This window comes from Microcaecilia unicolor, chromosome 7, assembly GCF_901765095.1.
Source record: "Microcaecilia unicolor chromosome 7, aMicUni1.1, whole genome shotgun sequence".
Classification (NCBI taxonomy): Eukaryota; Metazoa; Chordata; class Amphibia; order Gymnophiona; family Siphonopidae; genus Microcaecilia; species Microcaecilia unicolor.
In genome coordinates, this window is record NC_044037.1 from 48,513,742 (window position 1) to 48,540,541 (window position 26,800).

Below are 26,800 nucleotides of genomic sequence, written 5' to 3' on the forward strand. Positions count from 1 at the left end.
AGTGGACAAATGCAAGGTAATGCACGTTGGAAAGAATAATCCGAATCATAGTTACCTGATGCTAGGGTCTACCTTGGGGGGTCAGCACTCAAGAAAAAGATCTAGGTGCCACTGTAGATAATACACTGAAATGTTTTGTTCTGTTCAGTTTGGTGCGGCAGCCAAAAACAAACAGGATACTAGGAATTATTAGGAAAGGGATGGTGAATAAGACCAAAAATACTATAATGCTCCTTGAGCTGCTGGATGGCCTCATGCAGTGGTGTGTATCCCATTGTGGCCCCACCTGGCCCTCAGCCTGTGGTGCGACCTCTGACACGGGCGCCATTTGCGGCCCTGGTGTCGATTGCCACCCAAATCGGCACTCCCTCGACGTCGGTGGAGGAAGCTTCACCGGAGTCGAGGTAGGAGTCAACTTCTCAACACCGCTCTCAAATACATGGTTCCTCGGCATTGAGGCAGATATGGTCTCTGCAATCCATAGGGAGATACTGTCTGACACAGAAGAGGAGTGCTTATGGGATTCAGAGGAGGATACCAGGTACTTTTCTTCAGATGAGTCTTATAGGATTCCCTCTGAACCCTGTCCTCCACCTGAAAGAAGATGGTCTCCACTGGAGTGCTTTTCATTTCCATCTTTTGTAAAGGAAATGCCTGAGGCTATTCCATTTCCTTTGGAAGTGGAGGATGAGCCCAGGGCCAAGATGCTCAGTTTCTGGACTATACATCTCCTCCTAAGGAGTCTGTGACTGCACCTCTCCGTGAGGTACTTCAAGTCCTTGTCAGGAACTGGGAGTCTCCTTTGTTGGTCCCTGTCATGCCCAAAAAGATTGACACTCTGTATCGGATACACAGTGCACCTGTATTTGATAGGTCTCAGTTGCCTGACAATTCCATGGTGGTGTTATCCGCTATCAAAAAAGCCAGGAGTTCCAGGGACTATGCCTTGGTGCCCCCAGGCAGAGAAGCTAGAACCCTGGATTCTTTTGGGAGGAAGATGTACCAGGCTTTAGTGCTCATCTCCAGAATACAATTCTACCAGCTCTTCACGAGCATCTACTTGTGAAACTCTGTGCGACAGCTGTCAGATTTAGTTGACACACTCCCTCTGGAGCAGAAGGCGTTCCGAAAGTTCTTGGCCAGAGGCACTTACAATGCTTTTGATGTGGCATCCAGGATCTCTTCTCAAAATATAGCAATGCGCAGACTCTCATGGCTGCGTGTTTCTGACTTGGAACATTCTGTTCAGCAGCAGTTGGCTGATGCCCCTTTCTGGGGGCGATAACCTTTTTGGAGAGAAGCTTGAAGAGGTCACTGGCCAAATTGAGAAACACACTGATACCATCTCTTCTCTCTCCCACCGGGCACCTTTTTCATCTATCTCCTCATCTAGGAGGACTTTTGGCAAGCCAAGGAGGATTTCCTATTACTATCCTAGGCACCCTTCGGCTCGCCAGCCTACTCAGGCTCAACCCCAGTGCGCTTGTTCACATCAACACTGTGTGCCTAATGCCCCCAGCTGCTCCCCAGTCAAACTAAGGGACAAGCTTGTTTGGCTCCAGCACAACAGAGCCACAGTAAAAGTGTCTGTCCTTGGATGACTTGGCGGTCGGGGGAGGCTAAAATGTTTTCACCAAAGGTGGCCTCTTATAACCTCCGTCTGGTGGGTTCTTCAAAGAGGCCCTTAATTGACATCTAAAACCTCCAAATTACTCACCGAGAGCTCATTCATTCAGTTCTCAGCACAGGCAGGTACTTGCAGAGGACTCTCCGCCCTTCTAAAGGCCCATGCGGTCGAACCCGTTCCACAAGAGGAAGAAGGACTGGGATTCTATTCCAGGTACTTCCTTGTGCAGAAGACAGGGGATGCGTCCCATCCTAAATCTAAGGGCCATGAACAATTTCCTAGTCCAAGAAAAGTTCAGGATGGTTTCCCTAGGCACCCTTCTCCCAATGATTCAGAAAAATGATTGGCTATGCTTTCTGGACTTAAAGGATGCATATACTCACATCCCAATACTTTCAGCCCACCGGCAGTATCTTCAATTTCAGCTGGGAACACATCACTTTCAGTACCTCGTGTTACCTTTTGGCCTTTCGTCAGCGCCCTGGATGTTCACCAAGTGTCTAGTGGTAGTTGCAGCATTGCTACACAGACTGGAATTCATGTGTTCCCATGTCTTGACAATTGGCTGGTAAAGAGCACCTCTGAGGAGAGTGCTCAGGAGTCCATGTGGATGACTATTCGGGTGCTCAAGCTACCAGAGTTTGTTTTAAACTACCCCAAGTCCCATCTCCGCCGTGTCCAGCGATTGGAGTTCATAGGAGCCTTGCTAGTCACACAGAGGGTTCAAACCTACCTCCCGGAGACAAGAGCGGACAATCTTGTCTCACTTGCATCCAAGGGTCATGCCTCTCGGCGGGTCACAGCTTGGCAGATGTTAAGAGTTTTGGGCCACATGGCTTCAACAGTGTACGTTACACCCATGACACATCTTCACATGAGATTATCTCAATGGACCCAGCTTCTCAGTGGTATCAAGCCATAAGGAGCCTAGAAGATGTCATCCAAGTGTCCCCAGAGCTTTGTACGCTTTCTTCAGTGGTGGACCATTCGATCCAGTTTGACTCTGGATCTTCCATTTCAAATTCCTCAACTGATGAAGGGATGTATCTCTCCTGGGCTGGGGAGCTCATGTAGATGGACTTCACACTCAAGGTGCTTGGTCCTCTCAGGAAAAAAAATCTTCAGTTCAACCTCCTGGAGCTTCGAGCAATCTGGAATACTCTAAAGGCATTCAAGGGTTATTTCAGCAAATTGTTCTCGTCCAAACAGACAGGTTGCGATGTATTACACCAACAAGCAGGGGGGAACTGGATCATGCCCTCTGTGTCAGGAGGCTGGATGTGGCATTGGGCTCGCCGACATGGCATTTTCCTTCGAACCACTTACTGACGGGCGAAGCAATACCCTGGCTGACAGATTGAGCAGGATAATGTAACCTCATGTGGCCTCTCAATATAGGTTTAGTCCACAAGATCTTCTGAGCGTGGGGTACTCCCTCGGTAAATCTTTTTGCCACTTGGATCAATCACAAGGTTCTTCAGTTCTGTTCCAGGCTTCAGGCCCAAGGCAGACTAGTATATGCCTTCCTCCTCAGCTGAGGGAGAGGTCTTCTGTATGCATATCCTAATACCTCTAGTGGGAAAAGCTTTGTTGAAACTCAAGCAAGACTACGGATCCATGATTCTGATCGCTCTGTTCTTGCCATGCCAAATATGGTTCCCTCTTCTGGAGTTATCCTCTGAAGAACCATGGAGATTGGAGTGTTTTCTGACCCTCATTACACAGAATGAGGGGTCTCTTCTACATCCCAGCCATCCTCTGGCTCTCACAGCTTGGATGTTGAGAGCCTTGAATTCGCTTCCTTGGGTCTTTCGGAGGGTGTCTCCAGAGTCTTGCTGGCTTCCAGGAAAGATTCCACTAGAATGTGTTACTTTTTTACATGGAGTAGGTTTGCTGTCTGGTGTGAGAGCAAGACCCTAGATCCCCTTACTTTCTCTACACAGGCCCTGTATGAACATCTTCTATACTTATCAGAGTTGGTCTTAAGATCAACTCCATAAGGGTTCACCTTAGTGCAATTAGTGCTTATCAATGTGTAGAAGGTAAGCCCATCTCTGCACAGCATCGCATTTGCTTCATGAGAGATTTGCTTTTGTCAAAGCCCCCTGTCAAACCTCCACAAGTGTTATGGGATCTCAACATCATGCTCACCCAGCTGATGAAAGCTCCTTTTGAGCCACTGAATTCCTGCCATCTGAAGTACTTACTACTTCCATCTGAAGTACTTACTACTACTACTTATCATTTCTATAGCACTACTAGATGTACGCAGCGCTGTACACTTGAACATGAAGAGACGGTCCCTGCTTGACAGATCTTACAAGTACTTGACCTGCAAGGTCATTTTCTTGGTGGCTATTACTTCATCTCGTAGGGTCAGTGAGCTTCAGGCCTTAGTGGTGGATGCACCTTATACTGAGTTTCATTACAACAGTGTAGTCCACCGCACACACCCCAAGTTCTTGCCGAAATTGGTGTTGGAGTTCCATCTGAACCAGCTGATTGTCTTGCCAACATTCTTTCTCCGACCTCATTCCCATCCTGGCAAAAGTAGCTTGCACACCTTGGATTGCAAGAGAGCATTGGCCTACTACATCGAGTGGTCAAGGCCCCACAGACAGTCCGCCCAGCTTTTTGTTTCTTTTGATCCCAACAGGATGGGTGTCCCCATTGGGATGTGCACCATTTCAATTTGTCAGATTGTATTTCCTTCACCTATGCCCAGGTTGGGTTGGCTTTGGAGGGTCATGTCACGACTTATAATTTCAGAGCCATGGCTGCATTGGTAGCCCATTTGAGGTCGGCCTCCATTGAAAAGATTTTCAAGGCTGCGACTTGGTCGTCAGTCCACACACTTACATCACACTACTGCCTTGAGCAGGATACCCGACGTGACAGTTGGTTCGGGCATTCAGTGTTGCAGAATCTATTTGGTGTCTAGAATCTAACTCCACCCTCCTAGGCCTATTTTATTCTGCTCCAGGCTGTACTCTCATTCAGATTGTATATAGTTTCAGGTTAATCTGTGTTATGTCCTGCCGTTGTGAGGCCCAATTGATCGGTGTTTGTTGTTTTTTGTGAGCCTGGATGCTAGGGATTCCCCACTTGGAAGAATATTGAGGCCTGCTTGTCCTCGAAGAAAGTAAAGATACTTACCTGTAGCAGGTAGCCTCTGAGGACACAGGCTTTATATTCTGAGAATCTCTCCCATCTCCCTTTGGAATTGTCTCCTTTGTACTTTTTACTTTATTTTTTGCTATAGTATTAAGCTGAGGAGACCGCTCCCAAGGTGAATGGGCTGTGTCAGCATTAGCACACCGTCAGCCACTAGCATTGCTTAGTAAAAAGGTGAGGTAAGTAATTATTCCCTATAGATTCATGTCTTATGAAATAGTTATCTTAAAATTTGTTACCAATCTCTATTTTCATCAAAAGGGATCTCATAGAACCACTGATTGAGGAGATAATTGTTATAAAGGATATAAGAAGAGTTTGGAATGAATTTAACACTCTTAAGTTTAATTGATCCCATGTCAGAATGTATAATTGCCTTATGTGCTTAGTTTCTGTGAGTTTAAAGTGCCATATTAGGATAGTATAATTATTACAATCTCATCCCATGGCTTTTCCTACCATCTCTATGCTGATGACTCCCAAATCTACCTTTCTACCCCTGATGTCTCACCTTGCATCCAAACCAAAGTTTCAGCGTGCTTGTCGGACATTGCTGTCTGGATGTCTCAACACCACCTGAAATTAAATATGACCAAAACCGAGCTTCTCATTTTCCCCCCCAAACCCACCTCCCCGCTCCCCCCGTTTTCTATTTCTGTTGATGGCTCTCTCATTCTCCCTGTCTCCTCAGCTCGAAACCTTGGGGTCATCTTTGACTCTTCTCTCTCCTTCTCTGCTCATATCCAGCAGATTGCCAAGACCTGTCGTTTCTTTCTTTACAACATCCGTAAAATCCGCCCCTTTCTTTCCGAGCACTCTACCAAAACCCTCATCCACACCCTTGTCACCTCTCGTTTAGACTACTGCAATCTGCTTCTTGCTGGCCTCCCACTTAGTCACCTCTCCCCTCTCCAGTCGGTTCAAAACTCTGCTGCCCGTCTCATCTTCCGCCAGGGTCGCTTTACTCATACTACCCCTCTCCTCAAGACCCTTCACTGGCTCCCTCTCCGTTTTCGCATCCTGTTCAAACTTCTTCTACTAACCTATAAATGTACTCACTCTGCTGCTCCCCAGTATCTCTCCACACTCGTCCATCCCTACACCCCTTCCCGTGCACTCCGCTCCATGGATAAATCCTTCTTATCTGTTCCCTTCTCCACTACTGCCAACTCCAGACTTCGCGCCTTCTGTCTCGCTGCACCCTACGCCTGGCATAAACTTCCTGAGCCCCTACGTCTTGCCCCATCCTTGGCCACCTTTAAATCTAGACTGAAAGCCCACCTCTTTAACATTGCTTTTGACTCGTAACCACTTGTAACCACTCGCCTCCACCTACCCTCCTCTCTTCCTTCCCGTTTACATTAATTGATTTGATTTGCTTACTTTATTTATTTTTTGTCTATTAGATTGTAAGCTCTTTGAGCAGGGACTGTCTTTCTTCTATGTTTGTGCAGCGCTGCGTACGCCTTGTAGCGCTATAGAAATGCTAAATAGTAGTAGTAGTAGTATTAATAAATTGATGTGACTTTTACATGTTGCATTCTTCTTTTTGTTGGACCTCACTCTTTTTTCGTTGGTGCATCTACTGTTGAGGCTATTTACTACTACTACTACTTATTACTTAACATTTCTAAAGCGCTACCAGGGTTACGCAGCGCTGGACAATTTAACAAAGAAGGACGGTCCCTGCTCAAAGGAGCTTACAATCTAAAGGACAAAAAGTGCAGTCAAACAAATTGGGGCAATCTAGATTTCCTGAATGGAGGTATAATGGTTAGGTGCGCGAAGGCGACATTGAAGAGGTGGGCTTTGAGCAAGGATTTGAAGATGGGCATGGAGGGGGCTTGGCGTATGGGCTCAGGGAGTTTATTCCAAGCATAGGGTGAGGTGAGGCAGAAAGGGCGGAGCTATTTGTTCTCCTTGTTTTTGTTCTCAGCTTAAAGGTCATCAAACCCAGCATTTTGTTTCTAAAAGTGGCCAGTTCAAGTCGCAAATACTTGGTAGATTCCAAATTCATCAATAAGATTGAAGCAAGTTGTATAGTGGTGTTTAGAAACAGGGCATTATTCTTGAAGCTTCTCCCGTTCAGTGCTTATGGTGGAAGGGAGAAAGGAGGTGTGTGTATGTGTGTGTGTGTGTGTGTGTGTGTATGTATATATATATATATATATATATATATATATATATATATATTTACAGCATTTATATCCCACAATTTCCCACATAAAAACACAGCATGTCCGGGGTCAAACGATTAATGTCCTAGAAGTATAATGGGGAAAGGCGCGGTGAGTAATGTGACACCGGGGTAAGACAGATCAGAAGGTAGAGGTGCCTGGCTGGAGTGATGCATACGCACACACACACACACCTCCATACAGCTTTTCAGTATTTTCTGTGTCCAGGCCAGCTCTTCAGTATTTTCTATGTCCAGCTTCTGCTTGTGATTGTCAGATGGTCCCCAGCTGAACTTTGCGGATAGCTTGAGTTTGCAGAGTCGTATCTGGAGGTCTTCAGATCCCGTCTCTGGTGTCTGTGAATTTACTACTTCCTGCCATTCACCTCTTCCCTGTTTCTTGTGGAGCTCTCCTTTTCAAGCACAACAACCTAAAAGAAAAAAAAAAGAAGGGAGAAGGAAAGAGGTTTAGTGGAGAGCATGGGACAGAGTATCAGTCTTGATTCTTTCTCATCTGGGGTAGGACTTGTGGAGACTGAGTTTGAGGGGAGCAGCTGACTGTGGTAAGTCCAACTGAAATTGGACTCTGAACCACTTGTAGGGCTTCAGGTTCTGCCTGGTATAGGGGAGACATACAGACTTGCTTCTTGGGATTGCGTTGTGCTGCGCTTGTGCCAGTCAGGGTGAAGGCGACTCCTGCAGAGGTAGTAAAGCAGTTTTCTCACTGTGGGACCCACCTGGCATCAGGGCATTGCAGTGTGTGCAAAACAAGAATCCTGAGGGACTTTTGGAAAACTATAGGCAGCAGCACGTCTTTGGATATGTGCCAGTGTGCAGTTTGATGCAAGAGAGCGTGGGAATGGGTTCAATTTTGTGGGGCTGACTAGCAGTGAGGAACAGCCTCTGTCTGATCATGTGCAAAACACAGCCATCATTTTACAACCTTAGGGCCTGACTGAGCATTTAGTTGCATCGGGATCTTTGTTTTCTCCAGAGTTTATATATGTAACACCAATTGTATCTTTCACGCTGGAATGACGAATGCCATAATGGGACTTTGTAAGCCACATTGAGCCTGCAAATAGGTGGGAAAATGTGGGATACAAAATGCAATAAATAAATAAAATATTGCTCTTACACCAGACCTATTTACAGAAGCAGGGACAAAGTTACTGCTAGATGATTCAGTTTCTTGTCCTGCTGTCCCTCCAGCTCCCAAAGAGATCTCATTTAGCCTCATCTGCTCACTCCTGGAGGTCTGTCTCTGCTTCTCCCTTTTATCTGATGTTCTCTCAGTCTATTCAGAGGAGCCATCATTGAAGGTGCCGTTAGAGGAGGGAGAATGCCCTACTGAGGAGGGGGGTGATGTAGGTAAACACAAATGATACTTACAGGAAAACAACTCCCAACAGTCTCATCTGCGCCCAGATTCCATACAGAATTATTTGCGATCAAAATACTCTGTTCTCTGTCTAGGGAAGGAGGGAACCTGGATTGGCACCAAGCCAGTACTTTCCGATAGAAACGAAACTGAAGAAGCCAGCTGATTAATATATTAGAATTTATTATTGATAATATGATATACAAAATAGACCACTCTTTAGCAAAGCTTAGCTAATTACAAAAATAACTTGCTGGTAAAAGAATTACAAAAATATATTGTCACGGTAAGCATGTGCTAAGGCCGGCTGATCCAAGATGGCCGCGGTATGATCGGCGTCAGCGGACGCGTTGCAATCCGGCTCTAGTAAACACTGGAAAGAGAGCCTTACCTGCCGTTTGCGATGGGTAAGAGACGGGGGAAGGTCAGGGAGATTCCCTCTCTCCCTGGAAGTAGACCCCCGCTCCAACAGTCGACGATCGAGCGGTTTGGAATCGCCTCCGGTTCAGAAGTGACATCTACCCCTGCTGCTGGAGCCAGCGTATCAGAGCTGGCCGACAGTGTCAACGGGCTTCCTTGAGCCCTGTTCTGCGTGCAGCGCCCCCTCAACCAGGAAGTGAGCGCTTCGTGATGAGTCCTGCTGCTCAAACCCCGACGGGAGAGAGAGAGCATTCAGGGAGGGAACCTACACGAAGCCGGAACAAATGCTGCCAGCTTGAATATACCAGAGGGTAGTTCTGCTCCTGTAGTTTCTACTACAATTGTGAGTATCCTGGAACAAACTGCTAGAGCATCTCAACTGGTTTTCGAGGGAAAAGAAAACCTGCTGTAGTGACGCTAGAGTCACTTTGGGAACTGAATTCTTCCACTCTCTCTGCTTACAGACTTTGATAGCAAAGAATACTGAAAGTATCAAGGCCATAGCCGAAACTGCATTAAAACAATTACAAATTAATGATTACCAAGCCATGGAGGTTAAAACTCTATCTGAAAAATTTGCAAAAATGGAACTTGTGGAACAATCTTTGATTAAGGACAGGTGTTTTTCCTCTAAGCGCTTGGAGTATTTGAAGAACCAATCAAAGAGACTTAACCTGCGTATTATAAACTTTCCAAAATCGCCACTTATTACTTCAGTACAAATGGTTAAGAAATATCTTGTGGAGGTTCTGGGAATGACTGATAGTTCATTGCCACCTATTACAAGAGCATATTATTTACAGAGTACTGGTAAAGTACTAGATAATTTAAATCCTTCAGGTGGAATGAATCTAACTGAGTTCCTAGAATCCTCTCTGGAGGTGGTCACGCAAAGGTTAACTTTGTTGGTGACATTTGCCCTCGAGATAGATAGAGATGCAGTGCTCAGGCTGTCCTTGAGACATTTAAATTCTTTATTTTTGGGGCTCAAAAGTAAGGGTTTTCCGGACCTTTCCAGGGAAACCCAGAAGAGACGAAAATTATTTTTATTACTGCGTTCAGGGTAGTAGCACTTGGTGCAAATTTTCAATTAAAGTTTCCCTGTGTTTGCAGGATTCTATACCAAACAAAGCAATTTCAGTTTTTTTGAACCCAGTCATTGGAGGATTTTTTGAAAAGCAAAGAGGGTGTGATTGTGAGAATTTAGAACCAAATGTAACACTGTTAGCAGCTTGGAATAGGTCATTCTGAATATGACGCAATCTGTTGATAATTATAATTGATTGAGCTGTGTTATATTAGCTCATAAATATATATATTTCCATTTTGGGTCAATTACATTTATTTGTGGACGATAGTCATTATTTGCTTTTTAGAATTATGATTTTGTAATTAAAGATGGTATTATTGCATGTATCGTGTAATATTCAAGATTGATTGAATATGTATAATGAAAAAATTTGAAAAATAAAATAATAAAAAAAAAAACAAAAAATATATAGTGTCACTAACTAAACAGTCTGATTCTGACTGGTTACTAGGTAAATTACACAACCTAATTTGTAATACTGAAACTATGTTGAGGTAAATACGGTTATCTCCTGACCACGGGTTATGACTCTAACCAGCCTTTGCTTAGGTAAACACCAATCACTAATTTCCGGCTATAAGAAGTAAATCACTGTTTATCTCGCCAGGCTGTCTCTCAGCAGTCTCTCGGATGAGGTTGCACCAGATTTCTTCTCAGACTCGAGCTGTCTCTCCCAGCGAGTCTTAGTCTCAGAAGTAGGACAGGCTCTGTGCAGCAAGCAGGGTCACTCCGTACGGGTATAGCTGAACCAACTGGTACTTTCTCTAGATAGGCAGTTCACAAGGTTGTGGACCACATCAAGTCTCACTCGTCCTCTTGCCAGCTCCAACTTCTTCTATGGATTCCGACTAACTAACTTCTCCTTCCTGCTTTCTTAGCCCCTTTTCCTCAGGTGACCAGCGTGGACCAATCCTGATCTTGTCCAGCTCATTCCATGAGCAAGAAGACGGCTGTTGTTCATGACCTTGAAACTGTTACTTCTTGGTATGCATTTCTGTTTCTCATCCGGCTTGTTGAGCCATGTTTCACTCCCTTTTCAGCTTCTCGGAGAGATAAAAGGAGGGTTGGTTGTCCACAGCATGTCCTTGGATGTTACATGCCTGCCAGTGATTTTCCACAAGCAGAAAGCTGAATTTGCTGGCTCACTGATGTGCAGGTCGTAGATTGCAGACTCCATCTTGATGTATTAGGATTATGCAGGCTAAGACCAGCAAGTTGAGATACACAGGGAAATATCCCTACAGTGACCTTAAAGTACTGAGGTTGTTTCATAAAGAGGAGCTCAGAACTCTTATTTCTGAGGCATTGGAGGTGCTTTCCATTAAGGAGCTTTCTACTTTGGTGTTAGGAGCTCCAACTTCATTGATCATGAGTGGGCTTAGAGGTCCTTCTAAGGCCTTCCCGACGCATCCAGACACTCAAGTCCTGATTACAGCACAGTGGGTCTCACCAGACGCAGGGCTGAGAGGGGAAGATCTATGGCTCACCTCTTCCCATTTGTTCTGGAGAAGACAGAGAAATTGCAGGTTCCCAGGGTGGACTCCCTTAGGTGGTGACTAAGAAGACCACTTTACAATTGGAGGGGGGCATTGCCCTAAGTAACCTACAGATAAGAGGATAGGAAGCTAGAAAGCTCACAGAAACAAGCCTTTGAAGTGACCTCTTGGGCTTTCAAGCAACAGTGTGCACCTTGTTCATGGCTAGAGCATGACTGAAGTGATATCAGCAGTCTGCAAAACAAGATGTATTCCATAATGCCCAGCTGGAAGTGGGGTTGGCTTACTTGGTGGATGCTACTTATGACATGTTGCGTGTTGCAGCCCACAGTATGTCTTTGGCTGTCACAACACATTGGTAACTCTGGTTGCCAGCATTGAGCAGCGGATGCACTATCAGTCTTATCTAGTTAAACTGCCCCTTTCGGGGCAAGCAACTATTGAAGATATCTCAGTACTTGGTGAAGAACTGGGGGAAACTAAACCACAGTGGTTGCCGGAGGATAAACCGAAAGCCTCTGGTCATCCGTCTTCAGAATTTGAGATGGCAGATGGTACTGGCCTGGTCGTCAGCAATATGGTCAGAAGTCCCGCTTTCAGGCATGCCAATCTTCCTTTTGTGCAGACAGGAAGTCTTCCTCTCAGTCAGCTAGAGTATTCAATGCCTCCCGAACGTTGCAGTGATGTGAGGCTGGTCCACACTTCTCTCCTCCTAAAACGCCTGAAGACATCCTCCCACTGGAGGAAATGTGCCAAATCACCTCAGACTAGTGGGTTCTGGATATTCTTACAGAAGGTTACAAGTTGGAGTTCTCCCACCTGATTGTTCTTGAAGTCTCCTTGTCGAAAGGGAACCAAGGTAGTTGAGGTTCAGGCTACTGTAGATTCCTTGCTGGCGCCCCCGTGCCATTGTTCAAGTTCTCCAAGCCAAACAGCAGCAAGGCAGATACTCCATCAACTTCATTGTCCCAAAGAAGGAGGCACCTTTTGTCGGTCTTAGACCTCAAAGGTCTAACCGCTGCCTCTGAGTGTCTCACTTTCACATGGAAACACTAAGAGTAGTCATAGCCTCGGTTCAAGCAGGAGAATTTTCTCATGGCCCTCTGTCTCGAGGAGGCGTACTTGCATACACCCATATGGCCACTGCATTGGAGGTTTCTAAGTTTTGAGGTGTTGGGCTGATGCTTCCAGTTCAAGATTTGCCCTTTGGTCTTGCATGACACCAAGAATGTTTACAAGGTGGTTGTGGTGGTTTTGGCCTTCCTTCGGCGCCAGGGAGTAGAGTTCACCCATATCTTGATGACTGACTCATTTGTGCGTCATCCTGTTTGAACAGCGTGGTGGTGACTGACAGTTGTCCATCTTCTGCAGTCCGTTGGTTGGGTGATTAATTTTGAGAAGAGCATTCTAACTCCATCGCAGATGTTGGTGCATCTGGGTGTTCTTTGCAGCAAGGGAGATGATCTTCCTCATAGGATGCAGCAGTTCAACAGATTCATCTGAGTCAAGGCAGGCCCAGGGTCTGGGACCACATTCAAGTTCTGGGGTCAATAACTGCAGTGATGGAAGTGGTGCCATTTGCAAGGGCTCATATGCAGCCATTACAGGAGTCTCTTCTCAGTTGCTGGTCTCCGGTGTCACAGAAGTATATCTTTCTTGGATGCTGGTTGCTAGACAGAGTATGCAGTGGTGGTTGTTGCCCAGGAAATTGGCGGAGTCCCCTTTCCAATAACATAATGGGAAGTGTGTGACAACGGATGCCAGCAAGTTGGATTGAGGAGATCATTGCAGATTTCATCTGTTACAGGGCACCTGGACAGAGCAGGAGTCTCAGTGATCGATCAAATCGCTGGAGCTCAGGGCAGTGTGGGATGCCTTACACAACATCGCTCTTTCTCTGCTCAAATCATGTACATCATAGTGTTTCTCCAGGCAGGTCTTCAGAAAGGATTTGCGTTGGGTTCTCTAAATGTTGAAGCTGTTGTTTTGGCCTCTTTCAGGAGTCAATTATAGAATACGTCTCTTGTGGCTTACCCAGATTTCGTTTGATTCTTGCGGGAGCGGGGTGCTTGCAGTCTCCCTTTCATACAAGATGTCCATAGTGGAACCTTAATTTACTCCTTCAGGCTCTTCAGAAGCCTCCTTTGAGGACGTTGTTGAAAGATCTTATGCTAAAGATTGTGTTCTTGGTGGCTGTTGGTGTTGACACATAGGGTTTCAGAGCTTCAGGTTTCTGTTGTTGGGATCCCTTTCTTCACTTTTTGGAGGCAGGGGGTCTCCTTGTGTACGGTTCCTTCCTTGCATCAGAAAGTGGTATCGCATTTCATCTTGACCAATCTGTGGAGTTTCTGACCTTTCACAGAGAAGATGAAGAGGCTCAGTATTCTTCCATGAAGTTTCTCAATGTATGTAGAGTCCTCGTTGGATATCTGGAAGTCATGAATAATTTTTGCAATCACTGTGCTTTTTGGTAAATAGAGGCTTGGCCTCATGACTTCCAAGCCCACAATTGGCTAGATGGCTGGCTGAAGGAGACTAACACATCAGCTTATTTGCTTGCAGGGAATCGGGTTCCTCAGGCCTTGTAGGCTATTCTTCAAGGTGTACAGTGATATCCTGGGTGAAAGTTACCTTACTGTCTCCGGCAGATATTTGCAAGACAGTGACATTCTAAGTGCTACAGGGTGAACTTTGCGGTGCGATGGGAAGCCAGTTTTGGGGCTTTGGGACCTTAGTGTGGTGTGCCAGGATCCCACCCACTCTAGGAATTGCTTTTAAATGTCTCACAGGTTCTGAAATAGTGGGAAGCTACGTAATGGAAGAAGAAATTAGGTCTTGCCTGATAATGTTCTTTCCATTAGTCCTTCCCATTATTCCAGAGGCCTTCCTGAGGCTTCTGAGATGTTAGTCGGTGTGAAGTAAAGGTCAAATACCGGCTGTCACCTTGCATGGTGCCTCCTGCTTATCTCTTGTTCTTTACAAGTTATCTAGAGATGAGAGAGGTCCACACATATTTGCCCATCTGGTTAGTTTTAGGTTAGCTAGCTAGCTAGCTGTTTAAGGTTGTTGTGTTTATTCTGAGTTTCTCCTTACTGCTTGTCTATGTAAATACTGAGGAGCTGGACTGGATGCCAAGAGATATGTCTAGGCTCATTTTTCAGTTCTCTTATCTCCGTCTGCTGATTGATGGACACAGCAATCCACGGGTTCTGGAATAGTGGGGAGTACTAATGGAAAGAACATTATCAGGTATTTCCTAATTTCTCCTTGTTTTATAAAGGCAAACTGAGCAACTATAGGCCTTTACAAAATAGGCTTCCAGAAACAGCCCCAGTTGCATTCAAATGCTAATGCACAAATTTACACCCATCCGTAAAAGCTGTAAATATGTGTGTATACTCTTACATCACAGCTCTGCCTCCTCTCCACCTGAACCATGCCTTTGAGAATGCCTGTTCAGAAATCATTTAAAAGTAGGAGCACCCTTTCCATGCACTTACATTTTATATGTGTATGCAGTAAGTGAAATTTTATAAAAGCCCTTTTTCCACATGTAAACCAGGCTTTATATGTAGAACAATCTTCATAAAGTTACTCCCTGTATATTTCAGATGGTACAATGGGTGCTGAGGGTTAAAAAGGCACCTATATTTCTTTATGAAATACTAGCATAAGTGGCAGGTATATGCACTTGCATCTAGTGCAGGTATAAATATAAATGCCAATAGTTGTACATATGCCTAAATTATAGTATTTTATAATCTATGCCGGTACTTGTGTGCTGCTCGAACTCCACAGCAGTGTATGCCATCATGGCATGGTACATATTTTTAGTTATTTGGTATTCTGTAAGGGTCATTTATGCACATGTGTTGTCACATCCATGTGCAAACACCCTAAAGCGGGTATGTACTTACTGCTTAAATTATACACCCCTTTATAAAATTATGCGCTGTGCTTTATACGGTTTGAAAGCTGATTAGTTCATTTTTGGTAGCAAGCCTTAAATTTTCATATAGGAGAAACCAGTTTATACAGTTTTGTATACTATGTTTCAGTTGCCACTGACACCAATTTATTTGAAAATGTGTAAGTAGAATTTTTTCATTCACTGAACAAATACACTCCCTCCAGGGAGCTCCACATAGCTCCTCATTGTCAGCTTGCTGGTCTTCTGCTCATTGGTGCAAAGTGTATGATCAGAGCCTTTTATACACTAAATCCAGTTTTCTGGAATGAGCTGCTCCTCTTTGAACCTTCATGAAGAAGATGAATTCTCATTGCATTTTGCACACCATGCATCAGAGTTTTTTTTTTTTTTCTTATTGCCCTTTCTTTGGTCCCCAATATTGATTTTACATGCAATAATTACTTTTTGATTTTTATGTTTTCCTGAATTACTGCCCCATATATATTTGGTATATGGGTACTTTATATGACTTATTAGTTTGCACTTCATAAATGTTTAATAACGTAAGGGTCATTTTACTAAAGTGTGTTAACGACTAATGCACACTAAACGCTTCACAGCTCATTGTATACCTATGGGCTACATGACACTTGATGCACACTAATTCATTAGTGTGCGCTAATTCAGCACACCTTAGTAAAAAGATCCCTTAATGAACTAAAGTTCTTTGTAGATGAAATTGAGGTATGTTTTTCGTGTAAACATCTGTGTTTGGACAGATAAAAGATTACTTTAAATTATTTTTTAGATCATTGGTCGAAGAGGAAGACCCTCACATGAAAAATCTCTCTTGGGAGTAACGATATGGGTGTGTCTGCCCATCTCCAGACTTCAAAGACAGGGACCACAAGGTTTTCACCAGCAATACTCATAGTTCTGTGGTGTTGCAGGTAATTTACTCTTCAGTGATATTCAACCATGGCTTTATAGGATTTTCAGACTGCTAAGAAAAATTTAATTTGATTTATATTGAATTATATTTTATTATAATAATCATGTAACAATATAAAATGAGCAGATATGATGAGATCCAGTAACAATACACAGTTCCTTTCAACCTTCTGGACTAGTCCAGAACAATGGGTTAAATCTTCATAGTAGCAGATGGAGGTAGAGAAGCTGAACTCTTCTGTGACATCACCCTTACCAGGGCTGTTACAGCCTGGAACCTTTCAGTATTTCTCTACTTTCAGCATCTGATACAGGTTGAACTGCTGCAGTGGGGTTTCTTTGTCTAGGCCTGACTCTACAGTTCACTGCCTGTATCCCTCAAGGTTGAGTCCTTTGGCTGATGGAAGTGTAGCCTAATGGCTAGTGCAGTGTGCTGGCAAGTAGGTTCAAGTCCCACTGCAGCTCCTTGTGACCCTGTGCAAGTTGCTTAATCCTCCATTGCCCCAGGTACAAAAACTTAGATTTTGAGCCCATTAGAGACAGAGAAAGTACCATATAATATTTGTAAACCGATATGGTTGGGCCACAATTCTTATTCCAGTCGAGCCTGGAGGGGTTCAACCCACAACCCCTCTAAGCCTTAGTTAGCCCATGAGGTCTTGCTCAATGAAGCTTACTGGCAAGAGGTCTCCACAGGGCTGTATGCTTGAACAGGACTGAACTGTGCAGGCCTGAAATTCCTTCCTGGTGAGTTGGGGAGAAGGGTCTGTTTCTTCATGGCAGCTGTTTATGCGATACCAGAAGGAAGGAGCAGTAAGGCCTGTGAGACCCAGTGGGTAACCAGTGCCGCCAGTTCCCACTAATGGAGTAGCATTGTCTGTTCTCAGTTGGGTGTCTGGGGACTTCCTAGAGGGGGTCTAATGCAGTGCAGAGCCTCCTCCCAGTCCGGCAACACCAGCTACAGTGCTCCTGACTTAGGCAGAAATGGCAGTCATTTTGCAGGTGTTCTGCCAAAGTTCATGTGGCTGGAGGAACAGGTCTACAAGATGGAGGAAGCAGATGGTTGCCCCTTTTCATCTGTTGGAGACATCAGCATTAGGGAAGGGGGCGGGGGCTTCAGTGGTTTAGTTATTTAGAAAAAGTGGAGCGCAACCACCTCATTTTAGACATTTTAAAGACATCTCTATCAATACAAACAGAAAGGTAGGCTCATACTTGTGAATATCTAGTTAAACTTCTTTGCTAGAGAGAGAAACCTTACAGAGAACCTTTGCAAAGAGTTTTCCTTTTCGGTACCAAGGGAAGCACTGTGTTCAGTTTTCAGTTGATCAAACCACATTGACTGATAAAGAAAAACGTTTGAAGGGCCCTGATTGCAGTGTGAATCACAAAGGAAGCACACACACACACACCATGAGTAGGGCAGAGCAGGGCTAGGTTCTAGTCGGTCCAGAAGAGGTGCTGTGAGAATAGTTCCAGAGAAAGAGAGCTGCCTTTGGTAAGAGTTTGCTGGGAAATTGCTTTTAAACTTAGAGAAAGGTATATTAGAATTAAATAGGTAACCTCAGGGGCCTTATTTTTGAATTATTCTGCTCACTTAGTAAAGGAGTTTTGTTAGCATATAAAGTCTCTATTACAGTTCCTTATGCTAGCATTTAAGGGTGCTTTTTTTTCCCTTTATATACAGTTACTATAGTATCCATATAAAACGCAGCTAATCGGCACAGGGAGCCCCAGTTTAGACTTTTAATTCCCTGGCCTGAATTCTGATTTATTGGCCCTTGAACCAATTAGGAGGCTACAAATTAGGGCATCTCTGTCAGCCAGTATTTAGCTCTTAGAAATGCAGTCTACTTAGATCCAAACAGGGGGACCTACTGATATCATTAAAACAATAATAATAATAAATAAAAACTAAATATTAGCATAGCATATAACTAGAAATCTTAGGGGGCTTTAGTTTATATATTTCCACTCCATTAGCAACCAATAATAGGATGCAGGCAGCAATCCAGCAGCGAGATGGGGGCTATCCAGTCTTTTGCACTGAGTGTCACATGTTTATCTCTCAGTTGGTGAGAAGTCATATGTGTGTACTTGATGCAAAGAGCTCCTAACACTCAGAGAACGGGTCCGATCTCTGGAGGCTGGAATAGCAGACCTGGAGGAGCTGTAGGCATGTATATATAAATAACTCTTATGGGAAAAGCTACCCAATGAGCAATTCCCAGGTTCCCGTTTTACAGAAGTCTGGCTAAACAACTTCTTAGCTCTGCCTAGGGGTATTATTCTACAGGAACTTGCCTCTTCTGATGCCTACACCAGAACTTTCCTTCCGTTGTAGAGAACTGTGATAAAGAAAAGTCACAGCTGATATATATTAGAATTTGTTATAAAGATAAGAAATATAAATGATACACTCTGCAATAAGGCTTAGGTACAAATATAGAGACCTTATGCTGATAAGAAAACTATAGAATGTAGTGTCTAACTAAAACACTGTTATCACTGGTTACTAGGTTATACACAATCCTGATTTGTAACTGACTAGGTCATGAAGTAATACAATTAGCAGCACATCTTCCTGACCACAGTTCCTAACCCGCCTGAGTTAAGAACCCACTCACTAATCCCAGACTAATCGGAAATAAATCCCTGTAATTCTCACCGAGCTGACTCTTGAGTGGTCTCTCAGATGAGGTTGGCACAGGTTTTCCCCCTTAGACTCAAACTGTCTTCCACAGCGAGTCAGACTTAGAGAATAGCCCAGGCTCTCTGCAGCAAGCAGGATTACAGTCACTCTGGCCGGTACAGCTGGACCAACAGGTACTTTCTTCAGATAGACAGTTCACAAGGTTGTGGACCACTTCAGGTCTCGCTGGTCTTCTCTCCAGCTACACCGTCTTCCAGGTGAACCCGACAACTTCTGCCAGACCCGTTTCTTATCCTCTCATTCCCGCTCTTCCAGTCCCCAATTCTCAGGTGACCAGACAGCAACCAATCATGATCTTGTCCAGCTCCTTCCCTGAGCAAGAAACTACCTTTTCTTGACCTTCAAATTGTACATTGTGATGGGCATTCCTGTCTCTCATCAGGCTTGCTGGCGCCATGGTCTTACTCCCTTTTCCTTATCAGGGAGGTAAAAGGGGGGCAGGTAGCCCACTGCATGTCCTTGAGTTTTTCCAGGCCTGCCAGTGATTTACCACAAGCAGAGAGCTGATACAAACAGAAAGTTGAATCTGCTTGCTCACTGAAGTACAGGGTCATAGTTCACAGACTCCATCTTGATATAGTTGTATTCACAGGCTGAGACCAGCAGAGTGAGACTCACAGGGAAATAGCCCTACAGAGCTGAGGCAGAGGTTTATAGAGGAGGCCTACAGGGACATAGTAGAGAGGTCTCATCTCCAGTCTGGCAGTCTCTGTGCTGCCATGGAGGAGAAAGGTCTCCTGAAGGGAGAACATCACTGTGGAGAGGCAGGAAGTTATCCTGTAGCCAGGACCTGCCCTCCAGAGGATGCAACATCCTCTCGCACCAAGGATGTCTCTCTAGGATCTCTCTAGGACCTGCCCTCCAGAGGATGCAACATCCTCTCGCACCAAGGATGTCTCTCTAGGGGCTTCTGCCCAGGAGGGAATGTTTAGGACTGCCGTTGTAGTTGGAGGTTCAATCATTAGGCATGTAGATAGCTGGGTGGCTGGTGGACTTCAGGATCGCTTGGTTACTTGCCTGCCTGGTGCGAAGATGGCAGACCTCACGCATCACCTAGATAAGATTTTAGACAGTGCTGAGGAGGAGCCTCAATATCCTGGGGTGGATCCCGTCCGGTCCATGGCTTTGTCCACCTTTAGATTTTCAAGTTGTTCATACACACACTCTTCCGTGAACGGTGTTATATCCACTCCATTCTCAAATGTACTTTTGCCAGTCCTTCGCGGTCCCTTCTCCCAGGATTTTCTTCTGTGAAAACAGAACAAAAATATCTATTTAGCAAATTTGCTTTTTCTTCATCATTATCTACATAGCAGTTCGCATGATCCTTTAGTCTCACAATTCCCTTTTTAGTCATTCTCCTTTCACTAATATACCTGAAGAAATTTTTGTCACCCCTCCTTACATTTTTTAGCCATTTGTTCTTGCGCTTTTGCCAGACATATCTCTCTCTTGGCTTCTTTCAGTTTCATCCGGTATTCCTCCCTGTGTTCCTCTTTTATTATGTGATTGGGAATTTAAAACCAGCATGCAGTAAGCGGAGGAGTATTTTCTTAGTGCTTTCTTTACTGTCTCCTTTGGGAATTGTGTGAAGGTAGTCCATATCCCGTCTGCTGAGACTTCTTCTGAGGGATGGTCGTGTTCATCTATGAGGGTTTGATGTTTGTATCGTTGTGGGTTATACTGTTCCTTGGTTTAAGGATCTTCTCTTCGAAGAATTTGGCGAGTTTGTTTGCTGATGGTGGGGTCTTTGTTGTCATTAGACATTTGGTGTTAGGTTATTTATAATTTTGTATAATTTCTTTCTATCGCTGTAGTCTGATCCTATTTGTTCTTTGTAGTATTTCTTTTTTGCCTGTTTCATTTGGGTCTTGTATCTGTTTTCATGCTTCCCTCCATGCAGTTTTGGTTGTTTCATTTTTATTTTTCTTCCATGCACGTTCCAATCTTCTGCAGTTTGTTTTTACTGCTTTGAGTTCTTAATTGTACCAAGATTTGAGGAAATCCAATATGTAAACATTTAACTTTCAAAAAGGAGACTATGATAAAATGAGAATGATAAAAAAAAACCTTAGATGGGCAAACATTTACATCAGGTGTAGACGCTATTCAAAAATACCATCCTGGAAACCAAGGCCAGATATATTCCATGTATTAAAAAAGGAAGAAGGCAGGCCAAATGACAGCCGGCATGGTTAAAAAGTGAGGTGAAGGAAGCTATTAGAGCTAAAAGGAAATATTTCAGAAAATGGAAGAAGGATTATTATATTCATTATTTATTGCATTTGTATCCAACATTTTCCCACCTGTTTGCAGGCTCAATGTGGCTTACATTGTTCCGTCATGGTGATCGCCATTTCCGCAGTGAGAGATACAAGTGGCATTACATTAAAGATCTTGATTAACATAGTAGATTAAGCATTCAAGTATAAGGAGTTGTATTCGGAATAAGAGAGAGGGTGGTATTGCGTTAAAGTTTGTTCGTGGTAGAGTAGACATTAGTACTCAAATATGAAAGGTTAGGTTTTGTCCAGTTCAGGCGTGAGTTTCATTGTCTGGTAATTAGGATGGATCATTGTGGTATGCCTTAATGAACAAGCTGGTCTTCAGTGATCTCCAAAAATTAATTAGGTCAGGTATTTTTTTCACAGCGAGTGGTAATGCATTCCATAGCTGTGTGCCTATGTAGGAGAAGCGGGATGCATGTGTTAATTTGTATTTTAGTCCTTTGCAACTGGGATAATGGAGGTTCAGGAATATGCGTGCTGATCTTTTAGTATTCCTGGGTGGTAAGTCTATAAGTTCTGACATGTAGACCGGGGCCTCTCTGTAGATGATTTTATGAATCAGAGTGCAGATTTTGAACATAATACGTTCTTTAAGTGGGAGCCAGTGAAGTTTTTCTCATAGGGGTTTGGCACTTTCGTATTTCGTTTTTCCAAATATGAATCTGGCTGCTGTATTTTGGGCTGTTTGGAGTTTCTTGATGATTTGTTCTTTATATCCAGCATAGAGTGCATTGCAGTAATCTAGGTGACTTAGCACCATTGATTGTACCAGATTATGAAATATTTCCCTTGAGAAGAAAGGTTTTACTCTTTTGATTGGAATCTTTCCACATTGATTGGAACATTTTATTTGTTGTTTTTTTTGCGTGGCTTTCTAGTGTGAGATTTCGGTCAATTGTGACTCCAAGTATTTTCAGGCTATCTGAAACAGGTTTGGGGTGTTTATAGTGGCTGGTTTGCTCATGTTGTGTTGTGATGAGAGAATGAGAGATTGTGTTTTTTCTGCGTTAAGTTTTAATTGAAATGCATCCGCCCGTGAGTTCATGATTTGGAGGCTGTGATTGATCTCATTCGGGATTTCTTTTAGATCATGTTTAAACGGGATGTAGATCATAACATCATTTGCGTAGATGTATGGATTAAGGCCTTGGTTGGATAATGATTTGGCCAGAGGTATCATCATTAGGTTGAAAAGGGTCGGTGAGAGCGGTGATCCTTGGGGTACTCCGCATTCTGGTTTCCAGGGTGCTGATGTCTTCGAGTTACATATCACTTGGTATGTTCTTGCGGTTAGGAAGCCTTTGAACCAGCTAAGAACATTTCCTCCAGTCCCGAAGTATTCTAGGATGTTTAGTAATATTTTGTGGCTGACCATGTCGAATGCGCTGGACATTTCAAATTGTAGGAGAAGTACACTGTTGCCAGTTGCGATTGCTTGTTTGAATTTGTTTAGCAGAGTGATTAGTACTGTTCTCCTTAGTGTGGATTAATTCAGTCTTCTATTCTTATTTTTTCTATTTGTTTTTTCAATTCTATTTTTCTATTTGGTGAGTTAATATCCTTTGTTGCTGTGGCTCATCATACCATAGCAATTTATTTAACTTCTAACATGCTGTCATTTAACATCCTTTATGGTAGAGAAGCTTTCACATCTCGTGCTAACATAGGTAACTGTATTGCACTTATCTGTGTGCCCAGGTGTGGCCGCAACCCGACAGGTGCCTGTTTTGCAATTCCAGCTTTCTCAAGGGTTAATATCACACCTGGTAGTCTTTCAGCTTTCTCTTCTGCCTCCTACCATGGAGTAGCTAGGATGGCTAGGATAAGCAGCATAAAATCTATTTTACTGTTTTGGGATTTTGCCAGGTACTTCTAACCTGGATTGGCCACTGTTGTAGAAACAGAATACTAGGTTTGATGGACCTTCAATCTGTCCCAGTATGGCAATATTTGTGTACTTATTTTCTTATTTATTCGGTAAGCTCAGATTTATGCATTTCATCGATGACCCTAGCAGAGATCTCAGATGGGAAAACATTCTGGAAGGCCTTTGGATTCTGGCTGAGTGGGAAACGCTGGAGAGTTATCTGAGTTACAAAGCTCTAGGGCAGGCATGGACGTTGTTTAAAAATACAATCGTGGAAGCCCAGAACAGATGTATTCCACGTGTTTACAAAGGTGGAAAGAAGAACAAACAGCCAGCATGGTTAAAGGATGAAGTGAAAGAGGCTATAGTAGAGCCAAAAGAACATCCTTCAAATAATAGAACAAGGATCCGAATGAATAAAATAAGAAGCAGCATAAGCATTGGCAAGCTAATGCAAAGCATCTATAAAGCAGGCTAAAAAGGATATGAAGAAACACTTGCCGCAGTGAATAAAACTCGTAGAAACGTGTTTTCAGGTACATCAAAAGCATAAAGCCTGTGAGGGAATCCGTGAGACTAACAGATTATGAAGGAGAAAAAGAGGCACCAAGAGGACAAGGCTATAGCAAAGAGTGAATTCTTTGCTTCTGTTTTTACGGAAGAAGATGTGAGAGATCTACCTGTACCAGCAATGGATTTCAAGGGTGACGATGCGAAGGAACTGAAAGAAATCTTGAAGAACCTGGAAGAGATACTGAGCCAAACCAACAAGGTCAAGAGTAATAAATCACTTGGACCAGATGGTATACACCCCAGGTACTGAAAGAACTCAAACATGAAATTGTTGATCTGCTGTTAGTGATCTGTAACCTGTCATCAAAATCGTCCATACTACCTAAAGGTTGGAGGGTGGCCAATGTAACGCCGATTTTTTAAAAGGGTTCCAGGGGCGATACGGGAAATTACAGATTGATAAACCTGACATCAGTGCCAGGCAAAGTAGTGGAAACTATTATAAAGAATAAAATTACAAAACTCATAGACCAGCATGGTTTAATGGGACAGAGTCAGAATGGGTTCAGCCAAGGGAAGTCTTGCCTCACCAATTTGCTTCATTTATTTGAAGGCGTTAATAAACATGAGGATAAAGGTTAACCAGTTGATGTATATCTAGACTTTCAGAAAGCTTTTGACAGAGTTTCTCATGCAAGACTCCTAAGAAAATTAAAAAGACATAGGATAGGAGGCAAGGTTCTGGTGTGGATTAGGAATTGATTATTGGACAGAAAACAGAGGGTAGGGTTAAATGGCCACTTTTCTCAATGGAGGAGGGTTGAACAACAGTGGAGAGTTGCAGGGATCTGTACTGTGTTTGGTGCTATTTAACATATTTATAAATGATCTGGAAATCGGAACGACGAGTGAAGTGATAACACATAAAAATTAAATTTTCAGATGACACAAAGCTATTCAAAGTTGTCAAAACATTTATGGACTGTCAAAAATTGCTGGAAGACCTTAGGAATCTGGTAGCCTGGACATCCAAATGGCAGATGAAATTTAATGTGGACAAATGCAAAATGATGCACATTGGAAAGAATAATCCAAATCATAGTTACCTGATGCTAGGGTCCAGTGTATAGGAGTCAGCACCCAAGGAAAAGATCTAGGTGTCATTGTAGACAATACATTGAAATCTTCTGCCTGGTGTGTGGTGGCGGCCAAAAAAGCAAACAGGACGCTAGGAATTATTAGGAAAGGGATGGTAAATAAGACCAAGAATATTATTATGCCTCTGTATTGCTTCATGGTGTGACTTTACCTTGAGTATTGCGTTCAATTCTGGTCACCGTATCTCAAAAAAGATATAGCAGATTAGAAAAGGTTCAAAGAGCAGCGACCAAAAATGATAAAGGGGATGGAATTTCTTTCATATGAGGAAAGGCTAAAGAGGTTAGGGCTTTCAGCTTTCAAAAGAGACAGCTGAGGGGGGATATGATTGAGGTCTATAAAATCCTGCGTGATGTAGAACTGGTAAACTGAATAGATTTTTTTTCACTCTTTCAAAAAGTACAAAGACTAGGGGACACTCAATGAAATTACATTGAACTACCTTCTAAAACAAATAGGAGAAAATATTTTTTCACTCAAAAAATAGTTAAGCCTTGGAACTCGCTGCCAGAGGACATGGTAACAGCGGTTAGCGTATCTGGGTTTTAAAAAGGTTTGGATAAGTTCCTAGAGGAAAAGTCCATTGTTAGCTATTGAGATAGACATGGGAAGCCACTGCTTGCCCTGGGATTGGTTACATGCAATGTTGCTACTAGTTAGGTTTCTGCCAGGTACTTGTGACCTGGATTGGTCACTGTGGAAACAGGATACTGGGCTAGATGGACTATTGGTCTGACCCAGTTTGGCTATTTTTATGTTCTTATCCTTTATCACTCAAGGAGCTGAATAGGTTGTTCTGTCTCCCCAAGATCGTTGGGTCTGCGCAATGCAGCAAACAAGATGACGACTATTCCCCTCAAAGAGGTTTCTTTGCTGAAGGATGCCCATGAAAGAAAGGTGGAGCAGCTTCTCAAATAAGCATTTACCTCCTTGACAATGGGAGTACAAATACTGCAAAATATTAGCAGATAGACAGGCAGCAGTGGCGTACCAAGGGGGGGGGGGGGGGGGGGCGGTCCGCCCCGGGTGCACGCCGCTGGGGGGGGGGTGCCGCGCGCCTGTCGGCTGTTCGTTTTCATGCTCCCTCTGCCCCGGAACAGGTTACTTCCTGTTCCGGGGCAGAGGGAGCATGAAAACGAAGAGCCGGCAGGCGCGCGGCACCCCCCCCCCCCCCAGCGGCGTGCACCCGGGGGGGGGGGGGGCGCTGCACCTGGGTGGCGGGGGCGCATCGGCGATGCTCCCCGGGTGTCAGCCCCACTAGGAACGCCAGTGACAGGCAGAATTGATTTAACTGGGCAGGAGGCTTTTTTGTCTGGTTAAATCACTTTGAATATCAGGCCCTTTGAGCCCTCTGGGGTAAGGAAATACTTCAATTATCAGTGAAAAGACATGAACATAACCAACTGGTTACAAATCCAAGGAAATATGATAAATATGAAAGCAGTTGTATTGGAATTGCCCCTTTCATGTACAGTACAGTCTCAAACCGACATATCTGACAGACCCCTTGGTGATGTCATCATGTGGCTTCTTTTCCGTTGAAGTTTTCAGCCAAGGCCTTGCTTTTACAGCATGACAGAAATTATTTGGGCTGGGACTCCGCTTTTGCAGTGAGAGAGCTGTTAAAGGAATTTTAAGCTGAGACCTTGCTTTTACAACAGGGCAGCACTGTAGCAGTTTTTGGACCTGGGACCTCAGCTCTTGCAATGAGGGAACTGTTGAAGTTTTAAGCAGAGATCTTGCTTTTACAGCACGGCAGAAATTTTTGGCCCATCAAAAGAGGAAAAAGTTGTTTTGTCTATAGAGCTGAAACTTTTGCAGAAAGTGAACCTTAAAAGTACTTTGAGCGGAGACCTTACTTTTCCTGCCAGGGAACCATTTTTGATCTGAGACTGCTTTTGCAAAAATTTTTGAACCTGACATGCTGCACTTATGAGCCGAGAGCCTGCTTTTCCTGCCAGGGAACCAATTTTAATCTGAGACCATGCTTTTGCTGCAAGTGAACCATGGTAAGATTCTTGTGCACAATGAGTTTT

The 26,800-nt window shown here is 43.8% G+C and overlaps 1 protein-coding gene across 1 annotated transcript in view; it reads left to right on the plus strand.

The window, feature by feature from the left end:
• The window catches only part of KLHL13 (kelch like family member 13), a 192,587-nt gene that overhangs the window by 92,631 nt on the left and 73,156 nt on the right, over positions 1–26,800 (plus strand). The window contains 3 exon segments of the mRNA XM_030209395.1: positions 16,083–16,113; positions 16,115–16,184; positions 16,187–16,224. Of these exon segments, the coding sequence (XP_030065255.1) occupies positions 16,083–16,113; positions 16,115–16,184; positions 16,187–16,224 (139 nt within the window).